At 66.0% G+C, this 24,516-nt stretch overlaps 6 protein-coding genes across 6 annotated transcripts; 3 read left to right on the top strand and 3 right to left on the bottom strand.

Annotated features, from left to right (window-relative positions):
- Positions 1-1,387: 1,387 nt before the first annotated feature.
- On the top strand, positions 1,388-2,491 carry EMIHUDRAFT_95528 (hypothetical protein; the record flags this gene model as incomplete). Its single annotated transcript, XM_005775294.1, has 1 exon — positions 1,388-2,491. The coding sequence occupies one exon, from the start codon at positions 1,388-1,390 to the stop codon at positions 2,489-2,491; it is 1,104 nt and encodes a 367-aa protein (XP_005775351.1).
- A 1,487-nt stretch (positions 2,492-3,978) lies between these two features.
- On the top strand, positions 3,979-6,924 carry EMIHUDRAFT_447724 (hypothetical protein; the record flags this gene model as incomplete). Its single annotated transcript, XM_005775293.1, has 5 exons — positions 3,979-4,398; positions 4,522-4,575; positions 4,853-4,918; positions 6,134-6,395; positions 6,422-6,924. 5 exons carry the CDS (start codon positions 3,979-3,981, stop codon positions 6,631-6,633), a joined length of 1,014 nt encoding a protein of 337 aa, XP_005775350.1. The 3' UTR covers positions 6,634-6,924.
- A 140-nt stretch (positions 6,925-7,064) lies between these two features.
- Positions 7,065-7,928, bottom strand: EMIHUDRAFT_432081 (hypothetical protein). The gene is made up of 2 exons (XM_005775292.1): positions 7,526-7,928; positions 7,065-7,452 (listed from the first exon to the last, which is right to left on the bottom strand). Exons 1-2 carry the CDS (start codon positions 7,889-7,891, stop codon positions 7,336-7,338), a joined length of 483 nt encoding a protein of 160 aa, XP_005775349.1. The 5' UTR covers positions 7,892-7,928; the 3' UTR covers positions 7,065-7,335.
- Positions 7,929-9,080: 1,152 nt separating this feature from the next.
- Positions 9,081-10,592, bottom strand: EMIHUDRAFT_195362 (hypothetical protein; the record flags this gene model as incomplete). Its single annotated transcript, XM_005775291.1, has 2 exons — positions 9,081-9,662; positions 9,774-10,592. 2 exons carry the CDS (start codon positions 10,590-10,592, stop codon positions 9,081-9,083), a joined length of 1,401 nt encoding a protein of 466 aa, XP_005775348.1.
- A 787-nt stretch (positions 10,593-11,379) lies between these two features.
- On the top strand, positions 11,380-14,975 carry EMIHUDRAFT_95525 (hypothetical protein; the record flags this gene model as incomplete). Its single annotated transcript, XM_005775290.1, has 10 exons — positions 11,380-11,561; positions 11,734-11,886; positions 12,071-12,174; positions 12,247-12,392; positions 12,698-13,246; positions 13,331-13,696; positions 13,764-13,838; positions 14,063-14,233; positions 14,268-14,387; positions 14,643-14,975. The coding sequence occupies 10 exons, from the start codon at positions 11,380-11,382 to the stop codon at positions 14,973-14,975; spliced, it is 2,199 nt and encodes a 732-aa protein (XP_005775347.1).
- A 3,249-nt stretch (positions 14,976-18,224) lies between these two features.
- Positions 18,225-19,061, bottom strand: EMIHUDRAFT_349578 (hypothetical protein; the record flags this gene model as incomplete). The annotated part of the gene is made up of 1 exon (XM_005775289.1): positions 18,225-19,061. One exon carries the CDS (start codon positions 19,059-19,061, stop codon positions 18,225-18,227), a length of 837 nt encoding a protein of 278 aa, XP_005775346.1.
- Between the last annotated feature and the right edge of the window lie 5,455 nt (positions 19,062-24,516).

Genomic DNA, 24,516 nt, shown 5'->3' with positions numbered 1-24,516 from the left:
TCCCGGACCAGGCCGTCGCCGACTACACCCATCGCCTCGCCGAGCCGCTCGGCATGGATGAGCTCGTCGGCTCCCCGCTGCACGAGCTCATCGAGCCGCACTTCCCGTCCATCTCGGCGCAGATGGTGGGCATCGAGCACGCGATGACCTTTTCAATTAACTTCCTCTGGGCAGAGCTCGAGAGGCAGGACGCCGCCGCCCTCCTCCGCCCCGGCGCGACCAACCCTAGTGCCTTTGGCACCGCCTTCTTCCTCGACGTGGTCGCCTCGGCCGTCATCACCGTCTTTAGTAAGTCGACGGTCGCCGAGTGCAAGGCGCCGATCGACGTGCCGAACCACGAGCGCGGGGCGTTCCTCGGGCTGAGCGCGAGCCCGGGCCCGCTCAAGATGCTCGACCTGCGCGTGGACTGGCCGGAGGACCTCCCCTTTGCCGAAGCGGGCAACAAGCAGACCTCGGTCGAGAACGAGATGCTCATCGTGGCCTCGATGCCTCGCTCCCAGGCCCTTGGCTACGCGCAGCCGCTCCGCTCGATGGCGGTCGAGCTGACGCAGCTCTGGGCGGAGACGTCGGAGTTCTTTGCCAGCTCTGCGGAGACGCGCGACTACCCGGTGACCAACGCGAGCTTTGTGTTTGAGCAGCAGCGCTGCGTCTCCTCGTCGACGTGGATCTGAGGTGGTGGGGGGGGGGGGCGTGTCGAGTTTGAGTGTCGAGTGGGGGGATGAGTGTCTAGTACGTGTATACTAAAGTGTTGAGGTAGGGGACACCGTCGCCAGCCCCCCAGCGGCATGATTGTAAACCCCTGCCTCCTCATCATGGTGGTGGTGGTAGCGAGCCCGAAAAGCGGAAAACTCCAAAAAGGGCGAACTTTTCTTTGTTCATCGTTCCTGTGTGGTGTACCTGCGTTAGTGTGCCAGTGCGCGCCAGCCCCGTGCCCAGTGTTTGTGCGAGAGAGTTCGGTTGTTCAAAAATTCTTTGCGAGCTACATGTACATGTAGCCTTCGATGTTTGGAGCAAGGGCACGGTGGGCTCACAATCAATGAGCCGCAGCTTTGCACTCTCGAGAGAGAGGCCGCCGCAGGCATAAATAATAATAATAGATAGAGCAGCCATCTCCAGGGAGATGGGCGACGCACGAACACAGAGGCACAGCGCGCCGCAGAAGAAAAGAGAGAAAGGGATGGGAGGACGGCACGCCGCCACCAAACAGGGATTTCATCGCCGAGGGCTATCCCTCCCGCCGGCATAGCAAAAAAAATTTCTTGGCCAGCCAAGCACGCCCGGTACCTCACTCACGCCTGCGCCGCCCGAGCCGAGCGCCGCACGAGCCGAGCGCCGCACGAGCCGAGATACCAACGCTCAAAATCGCAAATCGCCACCGACATCCACAATGTGGTCAGTCAAAACAACCGGCGCGTTCAAGCTCTACGACGAGGCGATCAGCAGCGCGATTGAGGCGGCCTGGCAGGCAGCGCCGGCGGTTCAGGGCGACGCGACTTGCCGCGACGGCCGCGCGATTTTCTCAATTCGCGGCGATGCCTACGAGATCGACTTCACTCAGATGGAGCAGCGTAAAATTGGCGGGCGAACCCGGGGCTCTGCAGTGCAACGCTCGGCACCCGCTAACGCTGAGGTGATTGAGGAGATGGAGGAGGAGGAGGTGCTGGAGGAGGAGCAGAAGCGGCTGGAGACAGTGCTCGCCGGCGATACCGCCGCTCGCAAGCCGAGTGGCGCGTACCCTCTCGACGCACGGCTGTGCAAGTGGGGCGGGCGCCTCCGCAACCGTGACGAGGGTGCACCTGTCGACGCGCGCCGCCGCCGCGTCATGCCAGCTGAGCCGATCGTGGCGGGCCTCAAGCACGAGCTTGAGAGCTTCCTCACGCGACACGCGCGCGAGCTCTTCAACAAGCAGCACCGCAGCGCCAACAGCTTCGACCTCAAGGGCGACTTCACGATCGGCACCGGCTCGACAAACCCAGGCTTCATCTGCCACTTCGAGAACGGCCTGCCCGGCTTTGTCAAGCACCCCACCAAGAACATCGCCTTTCACGTGCGGCCAGTCGACGCGCAGCTCGCCGCGCGGAAGATCTCACAGCTGCAGTTCCAGGCGTATGAGCTGGCTCGGCAGCTGCTCGAGGCGATCGACGCCGACTACGCCGCTGGCGAGTTCCTCGTGCAGTTTGCGCTGATGGACGAGACGTCGGCTCGCGTCGGCTGCCACGTGGACGCGGGCGACATCTCGTACCAGTATGCGCTCGCGCTGGGAAAATTTTCGGGCGCGATGCTGCGCTGCTACACTTCGCGCGCCAAGACGGAGTGGGTCGACCTCGACACCAAGGGCCGCGTGGCCAAGTTCGACGGCAGGCTGCCTCACGAGGTGGTCACCCACGACTTCCGCGGCCAGCGTTTCACCGTGATCGTGTACAAGAATTACGACCACCGCAAGCACGGCGTGGATGACCCCGTCTTTGGCTCGCCACGGCTTGTGTCGTAGCGCTCTGAGCCGGGAGACGCAAAAGCGCCAGGCCGCCAAGACGGCCCTGTGGCCTCTGACGTGTGACACGAGGCGCGCTCAACAAACGTTCAAGACATCGGGACCCCGCTCGAGGACCCCGCGTGACGCCCTGGAGTTTCAGTCGCGTGTGAGGACTCAGCAAAGTTCGACGGAGGAGTGACTCAAAGAGCATAGCCACACGCACGCGTAGCCGGAGCGCCCACTGCGGTGCGCTGCAGCCGGAGGCGACACGGCTGCCGGCACCGCCACCAGGCCCGCCGCCCCCACCACCGCCTCCGCCTCCACTGTTGGAGCGGCCGCTGGGTCGAGGGGTCGCCGCTGGGGCTCCACACCAGGCGTCACGGCCGCGAGGGCCGCCACCGTACCCGCCACCCCCGCCACCGCCTCCACCCCCGCCGCCGGCGTGGCCGTCACCACTCCGACACGCGCGGAGCCCGGGGAGCCCGGAGCCGCCCTGTCGGAAGCTGAGGTACCCGGGGGAGGGGTCCGTTTGGGGGGGGGGGTGCCGTGGGGAGACAGCGGGTCAGCCGGCGGACCGGAAGGCCGGGACCGGAGGGCCCCGGGTGAGGCCTGGAGTCAACTGTCGAGGGAGGTGAGAGTCGAGCTGACTCGGCCTCTGCGAGTGGAGTCGGGCCGTGCGAACCCACAGGGGGTAGACCCGTCGCGGCGGCGGCTGGACCGCCGTGATCTACGACAAGAGGGACCGCGCCTCCCCGAGCTTAGTGAGGAGCCGGCGGAGGGGGAGGGCGAGCCGAGAACGATAGAGAGGCCGCGGATGCGGGCGCGACTCGCCGACCAGGGAGAGCCGGCCCGACCTCCCGGGGAGGGGTGGCGACGAGACACGCTGCCGCCGCCCTCGCCCGGGGAGACCCCGGCCGGGCCGTCGACGCCCTCGGAGTCGGTGGAGCCGGGAAAAGCTGGCGAAGATGAAGGGCGGCAGCGAAGGAAGCGACACCAACAACGAGGGAAACGGCCACACCGGCCGTCGCATGACGCTCGTGAGACGAGCAAGAGAGCGAATCAAGGGGGGTCGGAACCCTGGGAGGACGGGGGGTGAGCCCTCATGCGGGGGGTCTACTCAAGTGCCTGCGCGAGTGAGTGTGGAGTGGTGGTGTGAGGCGTGACCCCTCCCCCGCCCCGCCCCCTCTCGGCAGCGCCAGATTGAGGCGCCGCGGGGACCCCGCAATTCCCCTCGGAGGGCCGGACGGAGGCGCCGAGGGGCCCCGCTCTTTCCCTCGCATAGCGGCCACTCTTCGGATCGCTGGTCGAGCGACCCGGCGTATGCCCCGCGCGCCTGACCCACGCGCGAGAAACGAATCTGCGAGGCGGGGCCGCTCACGAGCGGCCCGATGGGGGGAGTGGGGTGGACTAACTACGTACGGGGGATCGGCTTCTTTCTTACACGCCCTTCCTCGCAGCAAGCCCCCTCCAACCCACCCGCGCTAGGTCTCGGGTTTGTTTGACGCATGCATGTGGATGGATGGGGCCACTCCCGAGCGCGTCGCTCCCCGGGAACTAGCGGGAGGCAGTCAGAGGACTACGCGCTGACTGTCGTGGAGCACAAAATCTTCATTCTCGCTTGCCTGCGTGCGTCGTGCATCCCCATCACCCGCACAAGCATGGCGCCGTCCTCCAACGAGTCCTCTGACGAGTCGGACGTTGAGGACAAGCGCGACTACCGCCGCGGCGGCTATCATCCCGTCGAGCCCGGCGAGCCCTTCCACGCCTCGCGCTACATCGCCGCCCGCAAGCTCGGCTGGGGCCACTTCTCGACAGTGTGGCTGGCGTGGGACAGGCGCGAGGAGCGTCCGGTTGCGCTCAAGGTGCAAAAGTCGGCGGCACGCTACTCGGAGACCGCGCGCGACGAGATCAAGCTCCTGAAGCAGGTCCGAGAGGCGCTGGCGCACCGCAGGCTAGAGCCGCGATCCGACCAGCCGGCGGCGATCGAGGGGGTGGACGCGGCGGCGGCGGCCGTGGTGGCGGCGCAGCTGTCGGCCGGGCCTCCCAAGGTGGTGACTCTGCTCGACCACTTTGTCCACCGCGGGCGGCACGGGGCGCACCAGGTGATCCCGCTGCCGCCGCCACCGCCTCTCAGCCCTAGCTGTCGCCGCCCTTGCCACCGCCGCCCTCGCCACCGCCGGCCTTGCCACCGCCGCCGCTCACGCCCCTGTCACCAGCCACTGCCATACCGGCGCCGCCACCTTGGGCACCGCCCTTACCACCACACTCCAATGCCGCTGCCCTCGCCGCCGCCACCGCCGCCGCCGCCGCCGCCGCTCTCGCCGCCGTCCAGCCGCCGCCGTCACCGCCGCCGCCCTTGGACAGGTGATGTGCTTTGAGGTGCTTGGCGCGTCGCTGCTGCACTTGCTCAAGGCGACCTCCTACCGCGGCCTCCCGTTGCCGGAGGTGTGTCCTCGCCGCATCCCTAGAGCCTTCCCGGCACCTTCCCTGCACTTCCTAGAGAGCCTTCCCTGCACCTTCCTGCAGCCTTCCCCCTGCACCTTCCCTGCACCTTCCCTGCACCTTCGCTGCAGGTGCGGCGCCTCTCGCGTGACCTGCTCGCCGCCCTCGCCGCCATCCACGCTGAAGGCGCCGCCCGGCTCCGCACAGAGCGCCGAGCAAGCCGCGAGCGGCGCCTGCTCACCCCTCCTTCCCCCTCCCTCCTTCCCCCTGTGCGGCAGGCATCATCCACACTGACGTTAAGCCGGAGAACGTGCTCGCGGTCCCGTCGGCCGTCGAGCACGCCGCCATCGCCGCGGAGGCGAGGAGAGCGAGCGACGGCCTCGCCGCCCGCCCGCCCAGACCGCGCAGTCCGGCGGCGGCGGGGGCGGCAGGCGCGAGGACAGCGGCGGCGGCGGCGGGCGACGGCGGCGGCGAGGGGGCTTCGGCGGCAAAGAGCCGGAACGCGCGCAAGAAGGCGCGCCAGCGCGAGCGCAAGCGGCAGCAGGCGCAGCGGCGGGGGGGCGGCGAGGAGGGGGAGGCGGGAGAGGCGGGGTGCGGCGAGGCGGTCGCCGCGGCGGCGGCCGAGCAGAGGTGCGAGGGGGAGGGGGAGGCGGCGGCGGCGGTGACGACGACGGCGCTCGCCGCTTCGGGCGACGAGGCGGGCGGCGGCGGCGAGGGGGGCGGCGGCGAGGCCGAGGCCGAGGCGGCGGGAGCGGTGCAGGAGGAGGACGGGACAGCCTGCACTGCCCCGGCCGAGTCGTCGGCCGGGGAGGAGCAGGCCTGCTCCGGGGAAGACGAGGGGCTGCTGCGCGGCGTGGAGAAGCTGTCGCTCTCCGCCGCGCCGCCCTCCGCGCCGCCGCCCAGGCCTTCGGCCCCAGCGGAAGGGGAGGCGGGCGGCGGCGGCGGCGGCGGCGGCGGCGGCCGGGCTGGCAGGGCGTCAGGCGGCGGCGGCGGTGGCGGGTATAAGCTCGCCGATTTGGGGAACGGCTGCTGGCGGGACCACAAGTTCACCGACGACATCCAGACGCGGCAGTATCGCTGCCCTGAGGCGCGGCGCCGCCCCCGGCTCTCTCCGCCCAACGCTGCCCTTTGAACCACCTCGCGCTCGATCGACGCGTCGCCCCGCCCTCGCGTGCCCGCCTCGCTCAACCGCGCGCCCCTCCTTGCGCCGCCCCGCAGGTGATCCTCGGCCAGGGCTACGACACGGCGAGCGACGTCTGGTCGGCCGCGTGTGTTGTCTTCGAGGCGGCTGTCGGCGACGTCCTCTTCAACCCTCGCGCGGGGAAGCGGTGGTCGAGGGACGAGGACCACTTGGCGCTGATGGTCGAGCTGCTCGGCCGGATGCCGCGCAAGCTCTCTGCGAGCGGCACGCACGCGAAGGACTTCTTCAACAAAACCGGCGAGCCGCCGCGGCGTCTGGCGGCCCCACGCGCGGCCGCTCGTTGACGGTGCGTGTCCGCCCGGCAGGCGAGCTGCGCAACATCAAGAAGCTCAAGCCGTGGGGCCTCGCAGACGTCCTCGCCGACAAGTACGACTTTGCGCGCGCCGAGGCGCAGGCGCTCGCCGACTTCATCCTGCCGATGCTCGACTTCGACCCGAGCAAGCGCGCCACCGCCGCGCAGATGCTCGCGCACCCGTGGCTCTCCGAAGCCGCGCCGGCGTTGGACGAGTGCGACTAGTTGCTCCGGCCCGCCCCCACCCACGCCTCGCGCACCCCGCGGTGCGTGTCGTTTTGCGGCGCCGGCGGCGTGGGGGCACCGTGCTGCGGCGATGGGCCGCTTGGGGTGGTTGGCTTTGGGCCGCTTGGGGTGGTTGGCTTTTCGGCGAGATGGCGGAGGTGGAGACGACAGAGGCCACAGCGTAGTAGTGCGGGTCAGGGCGGTCGCAAGGCAGGATTCGGTGTGGTATGTACGTCGCTTAGACCTTAGTGGAGATGTTGTTCATCCGCAATCAATCAAATCACTACTACTCTCGCTAAAAGCGTATGATACAAAATCGGCGCGAGAGGGCAAGAGACATTTTCGCGCCGCCGCCCCCTCCGCCTCTCTCTCGCCGTCTGCAGCTCGGACTGGACCTTAAAGTGCCTTAGACGGCTCGGCGTGAGTGTGCGGTGTGTGCACAAAAGCTCTCTCGAACTCTCCCCTCCTGTGCCACTCGAGGCTGTGCCTTATGCCACAAAGGGATCCGCTACGGCCGAATCCGACACGATTAACACACAGTCAGCTCACGCTCACACGTCACAGGTCCGAGGTCCACAACGACAAACTGCACTCGTATATGCACGCAGGAGATCTTGTACAGGAGAGCGTCGACAGTAATCCGACTCATGGCAGATGCACCGCCCCCCCGGCGGTCCTGTCCCTCAAAGACAAAGTCAGGCCTCAGCTCGCCCCCTGCAGAGCAATCAGTCGCTGCTGTGCCCCCCGACGGGCGTGCGGCGGACTTAGCGAGGCGATGAGCAGCCCTCCAAACTTGGCCATCGCGATTCCAAGCATCGCCTATGGGGCATGCCGTGACATGTGTGTGTCGAGACATCATCCTGCGCAGCATATCGCACCGTGGGAGCATCGCCTGGTGCTGAAATGTCTGCAGCACGCGCCCGTCCGCGCCAATCTCGAAGATAGCTCCTGCCTCGCTCGACCCCGCCTCCGCTGCCGTGGCAGCCGTCGCAGCGAGGAAGAGTCGCTCGTTGATCGAGCACAGGTCTTGCGGCGCGCTCCACTCGCCGCGGATCGTGCGCGTGTGCTGGCCCTCGAGCGTGAAGGCGTGTATGCGGTTCGCGTCCTGGTGTCCAGCAAACAACTCGGTATGCATCACGGCGAGGCCAAAGGCGTATGCGCCCGCCTGCTGACCAAACGCCGAGCGGCCAAACTCGGAGCGGACGCGCAGGGAGAGCGCGTCAAAGGCGATGATCGGCTCGTCCGGCCGGTCGGGCATGTTGGCAGCAAACAGCAGCTTGCCATCCGGTGAGAGGAGCATCTCGTACAGCATGCGTCCGTCCTCCTCGAACGTGGCGAGCACGCGGTGCGCCGCTAGCGCGCACGGACCCTCGAGCGATATGCGGCGCACGCCACTATCGTGCGAGATGTATAATGAGCCGTTCCCCACGGTGAGGCGATTGATGTCGCCAGGCATGTCCACCTCCACGGAGCCCTGTGATCCGCGGAGCTGCTGGTCCACGATGCTGAGCCGCTCCTTCCCCCCGCGGTCCTCCCACAGCACAAGCAGGCGGTCGCCGTCCAGGGCAGCGAAAGAGCAGATGGTCTCAGCACTCCAGGGATTCAGTGGGGCGAGGCGCAGCGCACTGCGACGTCGCACCAGCGTGTCCTTCCAGCCGCGGCGCCACGTTTTGCAGGTCGCCTTGCAGATGTGCGATCTGTTCGGCACCCGGCTGAGGATGTGCGGCAGCAGATCTTGAGAAAGGAGGACCTCGCACATGCACTCGGGCGCAGGGATGAGGCTTGTCGCAAACGACTCGGCGATACGCAGTGCGTCCTCGCTCGCGCCCGCCTGCTGCGTGATGATCTCAAGGAGCGTGGCGTGCGAGAGGCTCCGCAGGCGCGCACCGACGCGATCGGCCATCCTTTCTCAAGGACCGACAGCCGCCGCGGCGGCTTCCTATCGGAGCGTGACAGCTCCTTGATCTCGGCAGATCTGCTGAGGACCCTTGGCCTTGGGCTCCCCGAACGAGTAAGCGATTCGGTCTCGCTCTCTCTCGACAATTGACAAACGCACACCATAAACATCTCTCAAGCTAACTAACTAACTGAACAGAGGCATGCATGCATGCTGCATCTCAGTTGACATTCACACATTCCCAAGCCCATCCATCCATTCCCTCCCCCTCAAAAAGAGCACCCAAGAATCTCTCTCTCTCTCTCTCTCTCTCTCTCTCTCTCTCTCTCTCTCTCTCTCTCTCTCTCTCTCTCTCTCTCTCTCTCTCTCTCTCTCTCTCTCTCTCTCTCTCTCTCTCTCTCTCTCTCTCTTCCTCCCTCCCTCCCTCCCTCCCTCCCTCCCTCTCCCTCTCTCCCACTCCATGCGAACGTAAGAGAGTCTACAGGCACTCGTCGGGCACGGTCTCGGGCTGCAAAACCCGGGCCGACGCACCACATTCTGCATTCACAGCTCAGAGGCAGAACTGGGGTGGCGAGGGCAGCCTCGGCAGGCTAGCAGCGCAAATGTGGCCCAGCTTGAGCTCGCCGCACCGGCGGCAGCGGTAGCCGTCGTCAGGGCCGCGGCTCTCGCGTGTGGCCTGGCCCTTCTGCATGCGCAGCCAGCGGTTGCGGACGGCGCGGTGGGAGCGGTTCTCCATCAGACCCGCGATCTTGGCCCACTGCCGGCCGTGCTGCTCGACGTACCGTACGATGAAAACGTCCTCCTCGGCCGTCCACATCGGCCGGAAGCGCTTGCGCCCGCTGCCGCGTGGAATGGCTCCGGTGGCGTCGTCAGGCTCCTCGTTGTCCGACGTGGCCGTCGCAGCGGAGGTCGAGCCCAACGTCGACATGGTTGTGGAGGATGAGCCCAACGCCGAGAGAGACGAGAAGGAGCGCGCCAGCGCCGGCGCGTCCCTCGGCAGCATCTCGCCCGTGGAGGCGCGCAAGGGCGACAGCCTCTCCATGGGAACCCCCACCGTCCTCGCCTCGGGTGCGCGCAACGCCTCTGGCGGCATGGGGCACACCGCCCCGGTCTCGAACGCCAGCGGCCTGTCCTCGTCTGTGTAGCAGTCGGGGCCGGACTGACCTGCCGCATGCGGCGCCGGCGGCGAGCCGGCCGCCGCAGCCCTGCGCGCGAAGTTGGTCAGTGGCGTCCACTCCTCGACCGCCGCGTGGACAAGGTCGACAAAGTCTGAGTCCACAGAGTCCTCACGGCCGTGGTGGGATGGGACGCCGCTTGGAGAGCCGGGCAGCTGCAGCGGTGGCGGGAGTTGCGCCGGCGCCCGCCGAGGCACCACCGAGAAGGTGGGCGCTGTAGTGAAGCGGCCGAGTGGCGAGAGCGCCGCCACCCCTCCCCCCAAGATGTGGCCTGGACGAGGCAGCTTGGCCTCGGGGAGGCGTCGCCAGCGGTTGCGAACGGACGAGTCGGATCTCCCAGGCAGCTTGGCCGCGATGAGCCGCCACTTGAAGCCGTGCGTCCGCACCCCCTCGAGCACGAGCGCGTCCTCCTCCTCTGTCCACATCGTGCGGCCGAGTTCAACTTCGTCGGCGTCGTCGTCCTCGGTTTCGATGAAATGGAGGGCCTCGGCCGGCGGCACCCAGTCCTTTTCGACGCCACAGGAGAGGAGCAGCTCGTCCAGGGCTCGACGGCCTCCCACTGAATCGCTCAGGCCGTGCCGCCGCTGCAGTCGATGCCAGCGGTTGCGCACGCCGTCAGGGGTGCGGCCAGGCAGCTGCGCTGCGATGCGAGACCACTGCGTGCCGTACTTGCGGTAGCTCGCCAAGATGACCAGGTCCTCAACCGCGCGCCACTCTGCCTTGCGAAGCGGGGCAGACTCTTGGCGGCAGCGTGGCTGCAAAGATGGCAACAGCGCTGCTGCACTGAGAGGGGCGGCGGGCGCCGGATTCCTTGTCGTCGTCTCGTCATCGGTCTCGCGCAGGTAGTCTCCCAGCCACCACTCGAACTCGGACTGCTCCAGCTCCATGAGGAGTGGAGTCTCAGAGAGGCCGACGCCGCAACCGCTAGCCCTGCCAGGCGTGACGCGATAAGGTTCGTCTCCTTGTTTCGTAATGACTTGACGAGCACCTCATGTTGAATTGAGGCGGCATAAACTAAGAGACGCCTTGCTCCCCAAACAGCGGCTCGAGGACTGTGCGGCGGGTCACCTTTCTCCCTTTTTCGTCGTGTTTTTTCCCTGTTACGTACATTCCTTCCCGCGAGGACTGCTGACGGGGTTGTTTGAGAGAGAGTTTGTTGTTGTTTTGTTTGCGATGAGAAGCGATCCGAACGTGGCATTCTGGTGATCAGATCACTACCACCGCCGAAACGCAAGAGCACTGCGACGCATCGGGCTCATGCTAGCATCCACCTCACGGGCGGGGGCCGATGTTCTGGCCCATTTTTTGTCTTTTTTCTTCTCTCTCTCCTTCTCCTGAGCAGGCGCACATCGCTTCCAGGGAGGGGGGCGCACTCCTTCAGGCTGATCCTCGGCTCCTTCAGGCTGAGCTTCTCTCTCTCTCTCTCCGAAACAAAAGTTTGGTATTGATTGCTAAAAATCTCTCTCTCCGAACGAACGACAACTCAAACAAAGAAGAGAAGCTGGGCCCCGCCTCGCGCGCAAACGCGAGGGGGCGTGGACCGCGCGGCCTACTCCTGTAATAAAAGAAAGAAAGAAAGAAAACTGTAATAGCGCATCTCTCTCTCTTCTCAGGGAAATTTTTTGAATTAATATTGAAGGGGAACAGTGAATGGTGGTCGGCCAACACTTGTGTATGTCCGCAGCGCTCCGGCCCACTGCTGCCGTGCGGCATCTTCCCGCAGCCCTCTGTATACGCCACCGCTCGTCACTGCCGGACCGCACCACCGCCGCCGTCGCATCGTCGAGCATCACCACTCGTTTCACGACGATGGCTGAAGTCTGCGTCTCCAAAATTGGTCCGGCCGGGGCCGGCTGGTGGGCGTCAAACGCCTTCGCAGCCGACGCCGGCTTTGCGAGCACTGACGTCGGTTACTTTCTGCTGACCGGGGCGGGCGACTCCTCGGCCGTCCTTCTCGGGCAAAGCGTGTCCTTTACAAGCCATCCTCAGACACGGCCCTCGATGACACGTTATAAGCTCGTTCCATAGGCACAGTGTTTACTTTGCAGCCAAGGCTGCGTGCTTCCCCGGCGCCGGCATCAGCATGTCGCGTGAGCTCCAGACCGGCGTCCACCTCGCTTGCGCCACCTTCCTGTCTGGCTTTGCCTGGCAGCCAATCTGCAACCTTCTCGATGCGGCGCCGTTCGCGCAGGCGCTTCCCGCCTCAACGCACCCGCCCACCTTCTACCTCCAATCTGTTTGCCACCCTTCTCCACACGCAGGCCGCCGCGGGCGTGGGAGCCGGCTGTGGACTAGCCTTCTTTGCCGGCCTCCGCGGCGGCCGTGTGGCCCTGAGCGGACTCTTGCCCGCTGTCGAGCCGCCGAGCCTAGACAACCTCAAGGCGGATGCGGCGCTCTCCCTCTCCATCGGCGGCGCGACCGGCACTTTTGTCGGAGTCGTGCCAGACTTTTCTGACAACCCCTTTCTCGGTCCGAGTCATCTCCAGCGCCCCTCCCTCTCCGAGAGCGCCCGCCGAGCCTCCACCCGCCGCGCCCGCACAGGGACGCCGATCGCCATCCTCGGCACCGCCTCGACGGCGAGCGGCTGCGCCTCGTCCGCGCAGGCCACCTGCCTCGGCTTCACCGCCACGCAGACGCTGCAAAACGTGACCTTCCCGCGCGGCGCCAACTGGATCGACGGCTGCGTGGTCGACGGCACGTACAAGACTGGCTGATGAGGGGCGGCTGCCTTGGTCGGTTGTACCCGGCAAGCGTACCAAGGGGCGTAGCGGCGCGAGCCGGGCAATGTGAGCTGTGAGCTGTGAGGGTCGGCCCGCGGGCCGCAGATTTTGAATACCGAGGCGGTGCCCGGTGCCGAGCGCAGGCGGTGCTCGCAGGTCGGACCTTAGAGAGCATGCAGATCCCTTGGCGTCTCCCGTTCGGTGTTTTATTTTCGACAAGACCGTGGGGTCCGACTTCAGTCACTCCGCAGCACAAGGGAGCCCGAACCCAGGCACAGTGCCGGTGTCGTCGACCATCCCTGGTCAACCAAGCCCGCAACTGTCGTACGTCGGTGACAATGGATGCGCCCGACACGGCCGCCTCCTCGAGCCAAGACACGACGGCGATGGATGCGCAGCTGTTGGATGCGCCCACCCGCCCAAACACGCCGACGATGGATGCTTCCTCGAGCCAAGACACGGCGGCGTCCAGCCTGTCCGCCTCCCGCGCCACGGTCGGCGTAAAGCGCGGCCGTCCCGATCCAGCACAGCCTGAAGCCGTGGAGGCTGAGGTGTGCACCATCTGCCTCTCCGCGCTCGTCGACGGCCAGTCCGACGGTGAGGCCATCCGGACGCTGCGGTGCGGCCATCGCTTCCACGAGGGGTGCATCGAGGAATGGCTTCCGCGGCAGGCCCTCTGTCCGTGCTGCAGACAGCCGGTCCGGCCTCCGTGCCGCGTGATCATCCGCGGGATCGAGCTCGAGGTTGCCTTTGCGGACGAGTCCGAGCCTTGCCTCGTCCTCATCTCGAGGGCTTGCGCCGCATTTGCAGACCGCTATCCGGTGCCCGCGCGCCCGCATCCCTTTGCACACACACGCCTCTGCTCTCCCCGATGGCCGTCCCTGGCCCTCTCGCCCCTCCGGCAGGTCTTCACCTTCCGCTTCCCCCTCCCCACCACCCTCCGGGCGTCCTCTGTCCGCGTGCGCGTCGGCGGAGACCCGTCGGCCGAGCCGGTGCCGCTCCCGGGCGGGTGTGCGGCAACATCGATCGCCAAGCTCGTCACTCTCGACCCCGCCCGCCGCCTGCCGGCGCTCCTCCTCGTCGAGCCGCGCCACCCGCGCTCGCCGCCGCACGGCTTCTCGTACGCCCGCACGCTGCTGCCGCTGCCGCCGCTGCGTGTGTGGCACGGGCCGCGAGGGACGGACGCGTACTATGCGCGGCGGCCCGGGTGGGCGGAGGCGGCGGTCGAGGAGCACGAGAACGGGCGGTGCGGGTGGAGCCGCCGGCGGAGGGTGCTCCGCGCTCGAGGCGGAGGTGAGCGAGGAGGAGTCTCGGCCACCTCTCGGGGCCTTCCTACAGGTGGTCGAGCTCGAGGCGGAGCTGAGCCAGCAGCACGACGACGACGCGACGGCGGACGCGGTTTGGGAGCCTCCGGTGTTGACCTTGATCGATCCGAATGAATGGTTCGTTCTAATTAGGCGGACGCGGTGTGGGAGCCGCGCCGCAGGGCGCATGTCTTCTTGAGGCAGGCGCTGCTGGCGTACTAACGGGAGATTGCCCGAGCTGATCTGAGAGCACGTAGCATCACGCTGCTGGCGAGCGGTGCGATGGCCGCGGTCCGGGAACAGCTTCACGATGTGTCCACGGCACGTCCGCAGGCGCTGCTGGCGTACTGTGCGGGCGAGGTCGGGCCGAAGGCCCTCTTCGACGAGGGCGAGGGGCCGCTGCAGGGTCCGGTCGGCACGACGCACGTCTCGCTGCCCGCCTGCCGCGAGCACGAGGAGACTGCCGCGGAGGAGGGAGGCGTGGCGTGTGCCTGCCTGCTGAGCGTGGCTCGGGCCGCTGTAGGAGGCGGCCATCGAGGCGGAGGCGCGCGCAGAGCTGCCGCTCTGCCTGTACGGCTGCCCCTTCCAGCTCGAGTTCCACGGCGCCATCCACTTCCTCTGCCACCTCCTCGTCGAGTCGGGGGTGGTGCAGCGGCCGGTGAGCGCGCGCAGCCGCGGGTGGGGGGGGGGGGGGGGGATTGGGTAAGAGGAACCGAGGAAGGTCAAGGTGCTGCGGGGGTTGAGGCCCCTTTTTTTTCCCCTGCAAACGCGCGAACCCCAGGGGGGTGCCTTTGAGGTGGTGGGACCTCACATCCAGATGGGGGGCCTGGAGGCCCTTCCATCCCCTCCCTGCCCTGCCGAGACCCGATGAGGGTGGCCCGAGCCTGTTGCCCCCCCCCCCCCCCCCCCAAAGGCGCACCTCAAGCACCCAGACATGCCCGCCATCGCTGGCGTGGCCGAGCAGAGCACTTTCCGCGCCTCCTGCCGGCACAAAATGCTGAGCGCCCTCGCCGACGGCGCGCGGCGCAGCTGGGAGCCCTTCCGCTCGCGGCCGCTCCCCCTCATCCTGCTCTCCGTCTCTGGCGCGGGCATGCTTCTGCTCATCAACCCGGAGGCGCCCGCCGTGGCGGGGAAACTGCCCCACCTCGAGCTCGACGAGCGCGTCATCGAGCTGCCCGGTGTCGAGGCGTGCATCCACGCGTTCGGGGAGGGCGACGAGGTGGCGCCACCATCGCTGGCGGAGTGAGGCCTGTCGGGTCACGTACTCTCGAGTGGCGGGATCCGCCTTGCGCCTTCCTCCCTCATGTTTTGGTCTCCACGGACCACGCAACGCGCGTTTTTGTTACCTTTTCGCGTCGTCATGTGAGTGTGTCGCTTGTCGCGACGCGGGGTGTTCCACACGGAGGGCGCGTTCCTGCCCGTAGAGTACAGCTCAGCTCCTGGAGCAGCGAGGGCTCTCCGGAAACGACGCGAGCATATTGGTTATTGCGCGCTTGGCTGTGGCGAGGTGGGACGGCGGCATGGTGTGCGCGCGCGGGCGTGGGGGTGGTGCGGGATGCGCGTGCCAGCAAGCCTAGTTTCACCTCTGCCCATCCCGCAGGCGCGCCGACGTGCTGCCTGCCCAGACAGAAGTAACATGCGAGGGGCTGAGCTGTAAAGGTTTGGACCATCCGCGTGTTATCAAAGCGAGAAGACGCACACACTGCGGAAATTCGCACTCACCCCCCACTGTCGCCAGACTGTGAGAGGCTATAGGGGAGGAGGGTGGGAGACCATAGCTCCCGCGTTCCCGTCGGGCTCCAAAGCAGGCATAGCACAAGCCGCCGCCAGGCGCGCTTGCGAAACACCGACGGCAAACGTAAATTCGTAGGCGCCCGACGGAATTAATCCCGATTAGGCGCCCGCGACACACTGAATACCCCGGGCGGGCCTCCGCTCCGGGGCTGCTCTATCTCCATTGTCTGCACGCAACCATGGTTATGCCCTTCACACCCCCAGCCCTCGTGTCACCGTTGTCCAACACCTTTTGGGTGTCACACTGCAGTAACATGCGAGGGGCTGAGCTGTAAAGGTTTGGACCATCCGCGTGTTATCAAAGCGAGAAGACGCACACACTGCGGAAATTCGCACTCACCAAGCTGCAGAGGAAGACGCCCAAGCTGAAAGCAAGTCCCAACGTTGCACGCAAACTTGGGACGCCCCTCGAACCTCGGTGACACGAAGAACCACTATTCCATCGCATTGATGGCAAAGTCCGAGATCGTAAGCTCGTGAGATGTCATCTGAGACTTTTTGGAGACCTTCGATAGAAGCGGGCGTTTGCATTCTTTTTCTCAGGGCGAGTGCTCGACGTCATTCTAAAATGGAGACCGCAACGGACCGAATCTGAACTCGAACGGAGTTCACAGCGGCTGTTGCTTTGAGATTCACCTCGAGAGTGACAACGACCACGAGCAGGCTGAGGCCCCGGACGGTTGTGACAACGACGCCCGGACGGTTGTGCCACTTCTGGCGCGGGTCGCGGGGTCTTCGCCCACAGACAGGTCGCGGCAGGGTCGCGGACAATCGTTGAGGGACGGCCCCGTCCGATCGCCTAGTTCGTTTCTCCCACGCTCAAGCCTTGGGGATCAAACACGGCAAAAGGGGTCCGTCCAAACTTGAGGACTCCGTGCGTCCTTCCGCCACGTGCACCCAATCGTCGCAAGGGCAACAACCTCGGCTCGGAAGCCTACCGGTTCGCTGCGCCACGCCGCAGGTCGGACCCGCGCGACGCTCCCTCTCCCAACTCCAAACCTTGGCTCCACGCAGGCCACAACCTCAACTCCTTGCTCCTCCCGCGCTTTCGCGCTCCACAATGTCGGCCACCAGCTCGCACCCACGCACCTCTCAAGCCGCGGCGCTCGACACGGCGGCGCAGGCTCAGAGGCCGTCGGTCAAGAAGGGGGTCTCGTTCTTCGCGCCGGAGCGTTCGGCTCGCCTCTCGTCCAACCGCGGGTCCGCGCGAAGCGGCAAGAGCCGCCGCGGCAGCGCCGCCGCCGCCCCCGACAAGCGTGAGAGGCGCTGCTGGAGCTTCCTGACGATCTGCCGGTTCATGGTGCGGCTGCGGCGATTCTCGGTGCTCAGGAACGCCCCGGTTGAGCCGGAGGAGCGCCACAAGTACTGGCGCGTCCTCCACGCCTCCTCCCACCAGAAGAAGCTCTGCCGGAGGGGCGGCTTCCTCGGAGCAAACAAAGGGACCTTCCAGCCTCGCGCGCTCGTTCTTCACTCGAAGAGCCTGGCCTACCAGCACGAGGACGGGACGCACGTCCACAGTATCGACTTTGCCGACGTCGTCAAGGTGCAGCGGCTTAAGGCGCAGCGGCAACCGGCGCGCGTCTGCCGCGGCGTCGCGATGCCGGCGGCCGGTCCCTCGGCGCGGTTCGGCTGGATCATCCGCCTGCGCGACGGCAACGACCTGACGTTCCAGTGTATGAGCGAGGAGCACCGCGACGCGTGGGTGCTGTGCGTGCGCCAAAACCTCCACGCCTGGGCCCGGCAGCGATGGCTATCCTCGGTCCTCTGCTGCGAGTGCCACGGCGTCCTGTCGAGGCAGAAGGCACCGGCGTTGCGGCGGTCCTCGAGCGTCCGCTCCATGGTGACGCTCGCGCGCCTCTCCGAGGGCAACCACTGCTGCGACCACCCCGAGTGCGACTCGGGCCCCTGCCACTGCGGCCACCCCGAGGACGGCCCCCGGCGCTGCGCGGGCGACGGCCTCGCGGGCTTCCCGCCCGACGACGACCAGGGCGACGAGCAGGCGGGCTGGGCGGACCGCGTCGACGCGGCGCCCAAGCAGCCGCGGCGGACGCGGGTCTCCAGCGCGCACGCCCTCGCCGTCGCCCGGGTGTGACGCCCTGGATGCGATCGAGCGCGCCTCTGGCTCGTGTCTCTCCGTGTCTCGGGCTAGCGAGTCGTGGTTTATTCGCAACGGACTGCGCAGCGGGGCACATAACGCGTAGAATACGTCTTTTTTTGTTTACACACAAGCGCTATAAGAGCCTAAGACACGTCACTCCGGCGGGAGGCAGCGCGCGGGGGCAGGCGGCAGCGCTACACACTCCTACGCACCGGTGTGTGTCGCGACTAGCCGCTCCGAGGAGCGAGGTGCATGCAGTGGACAAACGGGCGGCGAGAGGGACAGGTCTCGCTCCCCGGGGAGCCGCCAGAGCCAATGCCACCCACGCAGCCGAGATGGCCCCGTTACAGTTGTTGCGTAGCTGGGTACTTGCCTTGGCGACTCCAAGCGTACCTAGTACCCACCCTTCCCCGCGATATTCATGTGAGCCGGACACACTGACTTGAGAGAGGGACACTGTGAGCGACACACTGACTTGAGAGAGGGACACTTCGGCAGGCTACCCCCAGTACCCCCCCTTCCCGTCATGAGCGACACACTGACTTGAGAGAGGGACACTTCGGCGTGTCGGCCAGCGCGCCGCGCTCTCCACCATGATTTGGTCTACTGCCTCTTCCACCTGCGTTGCGCCGATTTGCCGGCGCACTCGACCGTCTCGAGGACGGTGTCGTTGTCGGGCAGGAGCACGCGCGACGAGACCATCGGCTTGGAGCCCTGGACCGTGACAACAAAGGTGTCGAACGGGCCTCGCGGCCCCGGAAGCCAGACGCCTGACGTCAGCTTCGGCCCTCCGAACGGCATCGGGTTCTCGCGCCACTCGCCGTCCGTCACAATTTTAAGCATCCGGCTCCCGACCGGGTCCTTCTGCTTGCACAGCACCTCGTCTGCGCCGGGCATCGTCAGCACCTCGACCTGCGGGAAGGCGCCCCCAGCGCCAAACCCTACGGCGCGGGCGGCTCCTCGCAGCACCATGTTGTAGCCGTGCTCCTTGAGCACAGCGCCCATGTCGCCCTCCACGGAGACACACTTCCACGTGCCTGCGACGGCCTCGCGGTCCACCTCGACCGGCGGTGAGTCGGCGTGGCCCTGCACCACGGTCGCGCGCTGGCCGACCACCGGCGCCCTCGCCTGGTCGGCGAGGCACTTGTGGCAGACCGGCCGCGCAAAGTGTGCCGAGCACACGCTGCCGCCACACTTGCGGCAGTGGTGACGGCCGCCGAATGCAAAGCCCTTGCCGCACCCGTCGAACTCGCAGCAGCGGGCGCGGTGCCGCCGCGCAGGCCGCTCGAGGGTGTCAAGCCGGCTGGCCAGCCCGTCAGCCGTCGCGGTGAGTGCGGCGATGGCGGCGCTCGACTCCAGGCGCTCGGCCTGGGCACGCTTGAGGTCGAGCTCTATGGCCTCGAGTTGTCGGGCGACAGGGTCTGACAGCCAGCGCAGCATGCTCGGAGCGAAACTCGGACGAGCGCGTCGTGGCGGCGTGCCCAAGGCCTGACCCAAGGGAGCGCGTGACAGGAGTATCTCGAGGTTCTCGACCCGATAGTCACTGTGACTGGACCGGGCGGCTTCGATTTGGCCCGGAAAGCAATCAAAAGAAGGGTGTGTGCGAGAAGGAAGTCAATTCCACTAGATAGATTCGGGCGAGACTGGACGATTGCCCTGATGCCTGTGTCACTGATGGAAGAAGGCTTCTAAAAATCTCTCTCTGATGGACCGGCGCCCTTGCTGGACATCGCGATGGATCGGAGCGGGCAATTGCTCAGGTCTCTTGAGATGCCACCACCCTCAAGCTTGTTGGCCATGAAGCGCTCCTCACCCTCTTTGAGCGCTTTCCAGACTCTCCGGTAGAGCTCCTCGTTGAATGTCGGAGGGGTCCAGCCCGATTTTGCCTTCACATCCGCATTGCGCATACTCCAATCGGTTGAAGACGAGAAACTCCTCCTCGTTGAGGAGGCCGTCCTTGTCTTGATCGGCGTTCGCCCAGTGCTCATCGTGCCGCTTGAGCGCCTATTCGAAAGCACAGTGCGGTTGCAGGACATGGCGTCAGCAGGCAAGCGCCGCACGTTGCCGCGCAACCTCCTCTCGAGTGACGCTGGTTTGCATCTTGATCTTCAAGTCCTTCGGGAATTCCGCAAACTCCTTCTCCTTTGCGTCAACGAGATCGCCATAGTGAGCATACATCTCGTCGGTGCACTCCATGAAGGCCATGTTGTGAGTTGAGCGAGGAGCGATTTCCGTTTGCGGACGATCGTATCGCGTGGACGACCGTCCCGCAAGTTGTTGTGCGAAAAGAAAAAAGGGAAACGTTGGTAGATAGGTAAATAACGATAACGGCCCATCGCACAGATAGTGCCCGACTTCTCCGCCCGTCGTCGCTGAGTTGGTCGCACCTCCGTGCATCTTCGTCCTTTAGACGTTTCACCTAGAGCAAGCAGGACGGCACGCCCCTAGGTCCACCCGCCAGCCGGGTGGGGCTTGCACGGCACCATTTGCGCGGACCGCTCGGACCACCTCAACATCCGGCACGGTCCGTCGTAAAAACCGGCTCGGAACATGCGAGAGAGGACTCCCTTGGGGCCTTGGGACCTGGGTCCCAGCCCCTCTCCGTGCCACGAGGCGCTCCCCGCTCCCGTTCCCCTGTGCCCCCCTAATCGTCCTTCCAATCCAAAATCACATGAGCTTGCCTGCGGCGAGAGCGGTCGAGTGCACGGAGCTAAGTGCCTCGCCGTCCTCGCAGGAGTCGCTTAGGCGGCGCCCGTGGTGTACCAGTGCGCGCGCAGGAAGTTTTTCTTTTGCGGGTGCACCCTCCGGTGGCGACAGGGCTAATGCACCAGCTGCTGCTGCTGATCGGCAACCACGGTGCAGCTGCCAACAAGTCGTGAGCCCACCAACAGCACCACACACATCATGTGTAATCCAGCGGCGGAGGACGGTTCGTCGTCGAGAACGCTGCACCTGCTTCCTGGCAACGCGTGCACGTCTGGAGTGTTCCCGCGAGCGCCTTCTGAGCGTCCGCTTCGGGTTCTCATCCTGCTGTCCGTTGCTTCGCTGGCCGTCATCGATGTGCTGCCGTTCTACTTCGACTATCGCGGTGTTTGGGATTCACTCGTCGGCTACGAGGGATCGTACGACACTCCGGTCGGATTGACGGCCGGGATTCTCGGGGTCGTCGTTCTGCTCGTTGCTCTCGCCGGCGGGCGCGCGCAGGGCTATGCTCTGCGGCCATGCTCCCTTCTTCTCCGCCCTGATCTCTTCGTCCACGAGCTCGAGGGTTTGCTTCGCGCCTGCGCAGAGGACGTGCGACGCGAGATCTCGGCGCACCGGTCGGGCGAGCGTGCGGGCGGCGCGGGCAGGCAGGAGACCTAGATGCTGAGAGACGACACTGTATCGTTGTACCTTGTACCCTCGAGACCATGTTTCGTACTCACGCTGTCTGCCACGGTATTCGTCATGTACCCTCGAGGGACGTAGTGATGCCTCTGGGCTGGCATCGCAGGCCGGGTTCCGGCCGCGAGGTGGCGGTCGCTTCCTTCTCGCCTGGCGACCGCGAACGGGTCCTCGAGCTGCTGCTGTCGCAGGTGCGACGATAGATATGTCCCGGCTGGATGAGTTAGGGAAGGAAGCATGAGCCGCCCTCTCCGCACCCCGTCGCAGGAACGGGTGGTCGCACTGCTATACGACAAGGCCTTCCCCCCGCGGGACCCGCAGGGGGCGCTCGAGGCGGTGACAGCGACGTCGGCCGGTGGCGAGCGCTCTCCGCCATGCTCGCCCGTGCGAGGCTGAGAGATCCTGCAGGTGAAGGCGCCAACCATCACCATTCTTTCCGTTTTGTTTGTTTTTGTCTAATGGGCCAGCCTCGACTTTTGACAAAGCCACGACGTATGAGAGGGCACATATTGAGAGAGCTGGTCAGAGAGAGGTGTGAGACACGAATGTCGAATCGAGAGAGAGCCACCCGCACCCTCTTCTTGCGTATCGCGTTCAGAGCACGGTGGGTCGGTGGGTCGGTGGAGAGAGCTGCTAGTAGCAAGAGACAGACCGGGGGCAGTAGAAGAGACAGACCGGGGGCAGTAGAAGAGACAGACCGGGGGCAGTAGAAAAGACAGAGCGGCAGAAGGAAGGCAAGCCGAAGCGAGTTTTATTCCGGGGGCTTGCGAGCGTCTGATCATGCCGGTGAACGCTGTCCTGAAGTCGCTCGTAAAGAAGCCTGCCTTGCCGTGCCCTGCCGGTAGAGAGATGCCTTGCCGTAGCTTCGCCCACTCGCCGCCTCTCCCACTCGCTCGACCGCAGGCCAAAAACGCCCTCGCCAACCTCCTCGCCGCTCAGCCCGAGGCGGGTATCGCAAAGAAGAAGGACGTTGTCGCGTTCGAGCGGCTGCTGACGGAGGTGGCCAAGCGCGCCGCCGAGGCGGATCAGGCACAGACGCTGCTCTCCGACAAGGCGCGCGCGCGCCGATTTCCCCACCGCGGTCTAGGCTCTGCATCTCCTCGCCTCGGCCCTCGCCCCGTGCAGGTCTTCGACAACCTCTTCACCTACCTCTCCGACAACGTGACGCTGTGGGCGCCCTCGGAGAGCGCCAAGGCGCTCGATCCGGACGATGGCCTCCTCTACAGCACGCTCGACGTCCTCCTCAGCGCATCGGACTCGCTGCCCGTCCCTCTGGCCGAGGCGTGTGTAGAGCATCTGCACTCGCTGGCGCGCACCTCGCACGCCGCTCTGGACCGCCACGTCGGCGCTCGCTGCTCTCACCTCACGCCTCCCCCGTCGACACAGGTCGACATCGTCATGTCCACCGACCTGCACCCGGAGGCGCAGGAGCTGTCGGCCGACCTGATCAACCGTGCGCTGTCCGCCCACGCGTCCCTCGGCCTCCGCCCCTGCGCCCGCTCGAATGCGCGAGCCTCCTCGCCTCTCTGCCCTGCAGATGCCTCGGATCGGGGCGTGCTTTTGTCACGTCGTGCCCTCTCCATTGGCCGTTTTGTGTATCTCGAGACCTCGAGAGAAGGCCGCCCTCCCCGAGGGCCCAAGTCAAGAATTGACTTTTTTTGGCGGGCAACCCTCCCAAAAAAAAAGAAAGAAAACAGAGACGCCAAACGAGGGATGGGACGAGGACAGGGTCCCCACCTGCAACCCTCCCCAAGGCGGACGATGTCCGTCTCTTTCTTTTTCGTTCGTCACTCTGACCTGGAGACTGCCAAGCTGAGCGATGGCGGAATGAATCTAACAGAGTATCGCCAGCAGGTTAGGAGTGGATTGTCATCGGCAGGCTTCCCGCAGCCGGCGCGCGGAGGCGGCACCATCGATGATATCGATATCAACTTGTACATGGCGGCCGAGAAGCTCGCGTGCACCCGACCGAGCATCAAGGTTGAGTACGTCACCGGGGTGGGGCGGGGCCTGGAGGCCCCGTTTTTGCCGGACGCGCAGCAGCTTATTGACGCTTGCAGGGGATGGGTGGACCCGCACCTCTTCCTGATGCGGCTTGTACCCGAGGGCGTCGGTGGTGTGACGGTGCAGCGCACCCCGAGCCTGCAGCTTCTCTGCCGGACGTGGTGGCGGTCAAACTACGACGGCGCCGCGCTGCCATTGTTCCCGCCGCCAATCCTCGCTGTTGGAGCAAGGGTGACCTTTGAGCGCGCGGTCGCGCCAACCCGTCGGGGCGACGCTCGCACGGAGGCCGTGCGCGCGCAGGTGGTGGCGGCGGTAGGTCTGCTCATCTGCTGACCCACCCCTCACCGCAGGGCCTGCACCCCACACAGCGCGCTTCGCCTCTAGGCGCGGACGACCGCTTCTACACCGTCCGCGCCGAGAACGGGGAGCAGCACACGCTCGACTGTGTGTCGTGCGTATGGTACCGAGAGCACTTTGACTCGCTCGCGTCCGCCAACAAGTCCACCCACCGCAATGGAGGACGGCGAAACCCCGACCAGGCGAGTCATTCTCACCCCTTCCCCCCTGATCATACCCTCCCCCCCACGTTTCCCTCCTGCCCTGCCCCTCGCCCCCTTCTCACCTGCTTCCTTCTCTCCCGCAGCCCTACACGGCCGCCGATGCCGAGGCCGGCGGCGACAGCGTGGGCTGGCAGGCTAGGTTGGTCGGCTGGAGTGGCGCCGCCACATCCGCGGTAGAGCATGGCCCTTACCAGCGCGGCCGTGCGGCCGCGGGCTCCACGCTCAATGTGCTTCCCGTATTGTGCGCACCCCCTCCCTCTCCCTCACTCCCTGCATGCCTCCCTGCCTCCCGCTCTCCCTCGCCCCTCTCTCGCCCGCCCGCTCACCCGCACACTGCACACCCCTCCTCATTCTGACAGTCAGCGAATGTTCTTCCCGTGTACTCAGCGGCTGCAAAGTCAAGGGCGAAGGCGGCATCGCCTTCGCCGCCATCGCCAAGGATTTGACGTCCTTTCCCCGGGCGGACGTCGATCCGTACCCCTCCGATGCGCCCCTCGTACCCCTCCGATGCGCGAACGTCGCCCTGCCGCTCGACGTCAATGCGGCACGGCACGAGCTCGACGCGCTCACGCAGCAACTGACGCCCGGCGTGCGCCAGACCATCAACTTCCTCGGCTCGACTCTTCGCGACTGCAGCGCGACTCTCCCACCCCCATTCCCACCGCCCGGCCCCCTCACACGGCACAGGCCGCAAGGAGCCCTTCCCGTACTGCCTCACCACCAACTTCCCGAACGTGCCGCTGAGGGCCTGTTCAAGCGTCTATGACGCCAACGGGGTGCTGCTTCATCTGGCCGGAAAGCAACGCCACCTCGGTGGCTTGTGCGTGATCAAGGCACGGAGTGCTCTCCCCCTCGGTCTGACTCCTTCTCTCCGACCCACCTCCGCCTGTGCCCTTCGAGAGTGTCGCCCTTCGTGAATCTTCGTGCGATCCTCGCACTTTCGGTAG

Source organism: Emiliania huxleyi (assembly GCF_000372725.1).
Source record: "Emiliania huxleyi CCMP1516 unplaced genomic scaffold EMIHUscaffold_3, whole genome shotgun sequence".
Lineage (NCBI taxonomy): Eukaryota > Haptophyta > Isochrysidales > Noelaerhabdaceae > Emiliania > Emiliania huxleyi.
Note: the sequence above shows the minus strand (reverse complement) of the source record. Positions and strands in the feature narration are given on the sequence as shown.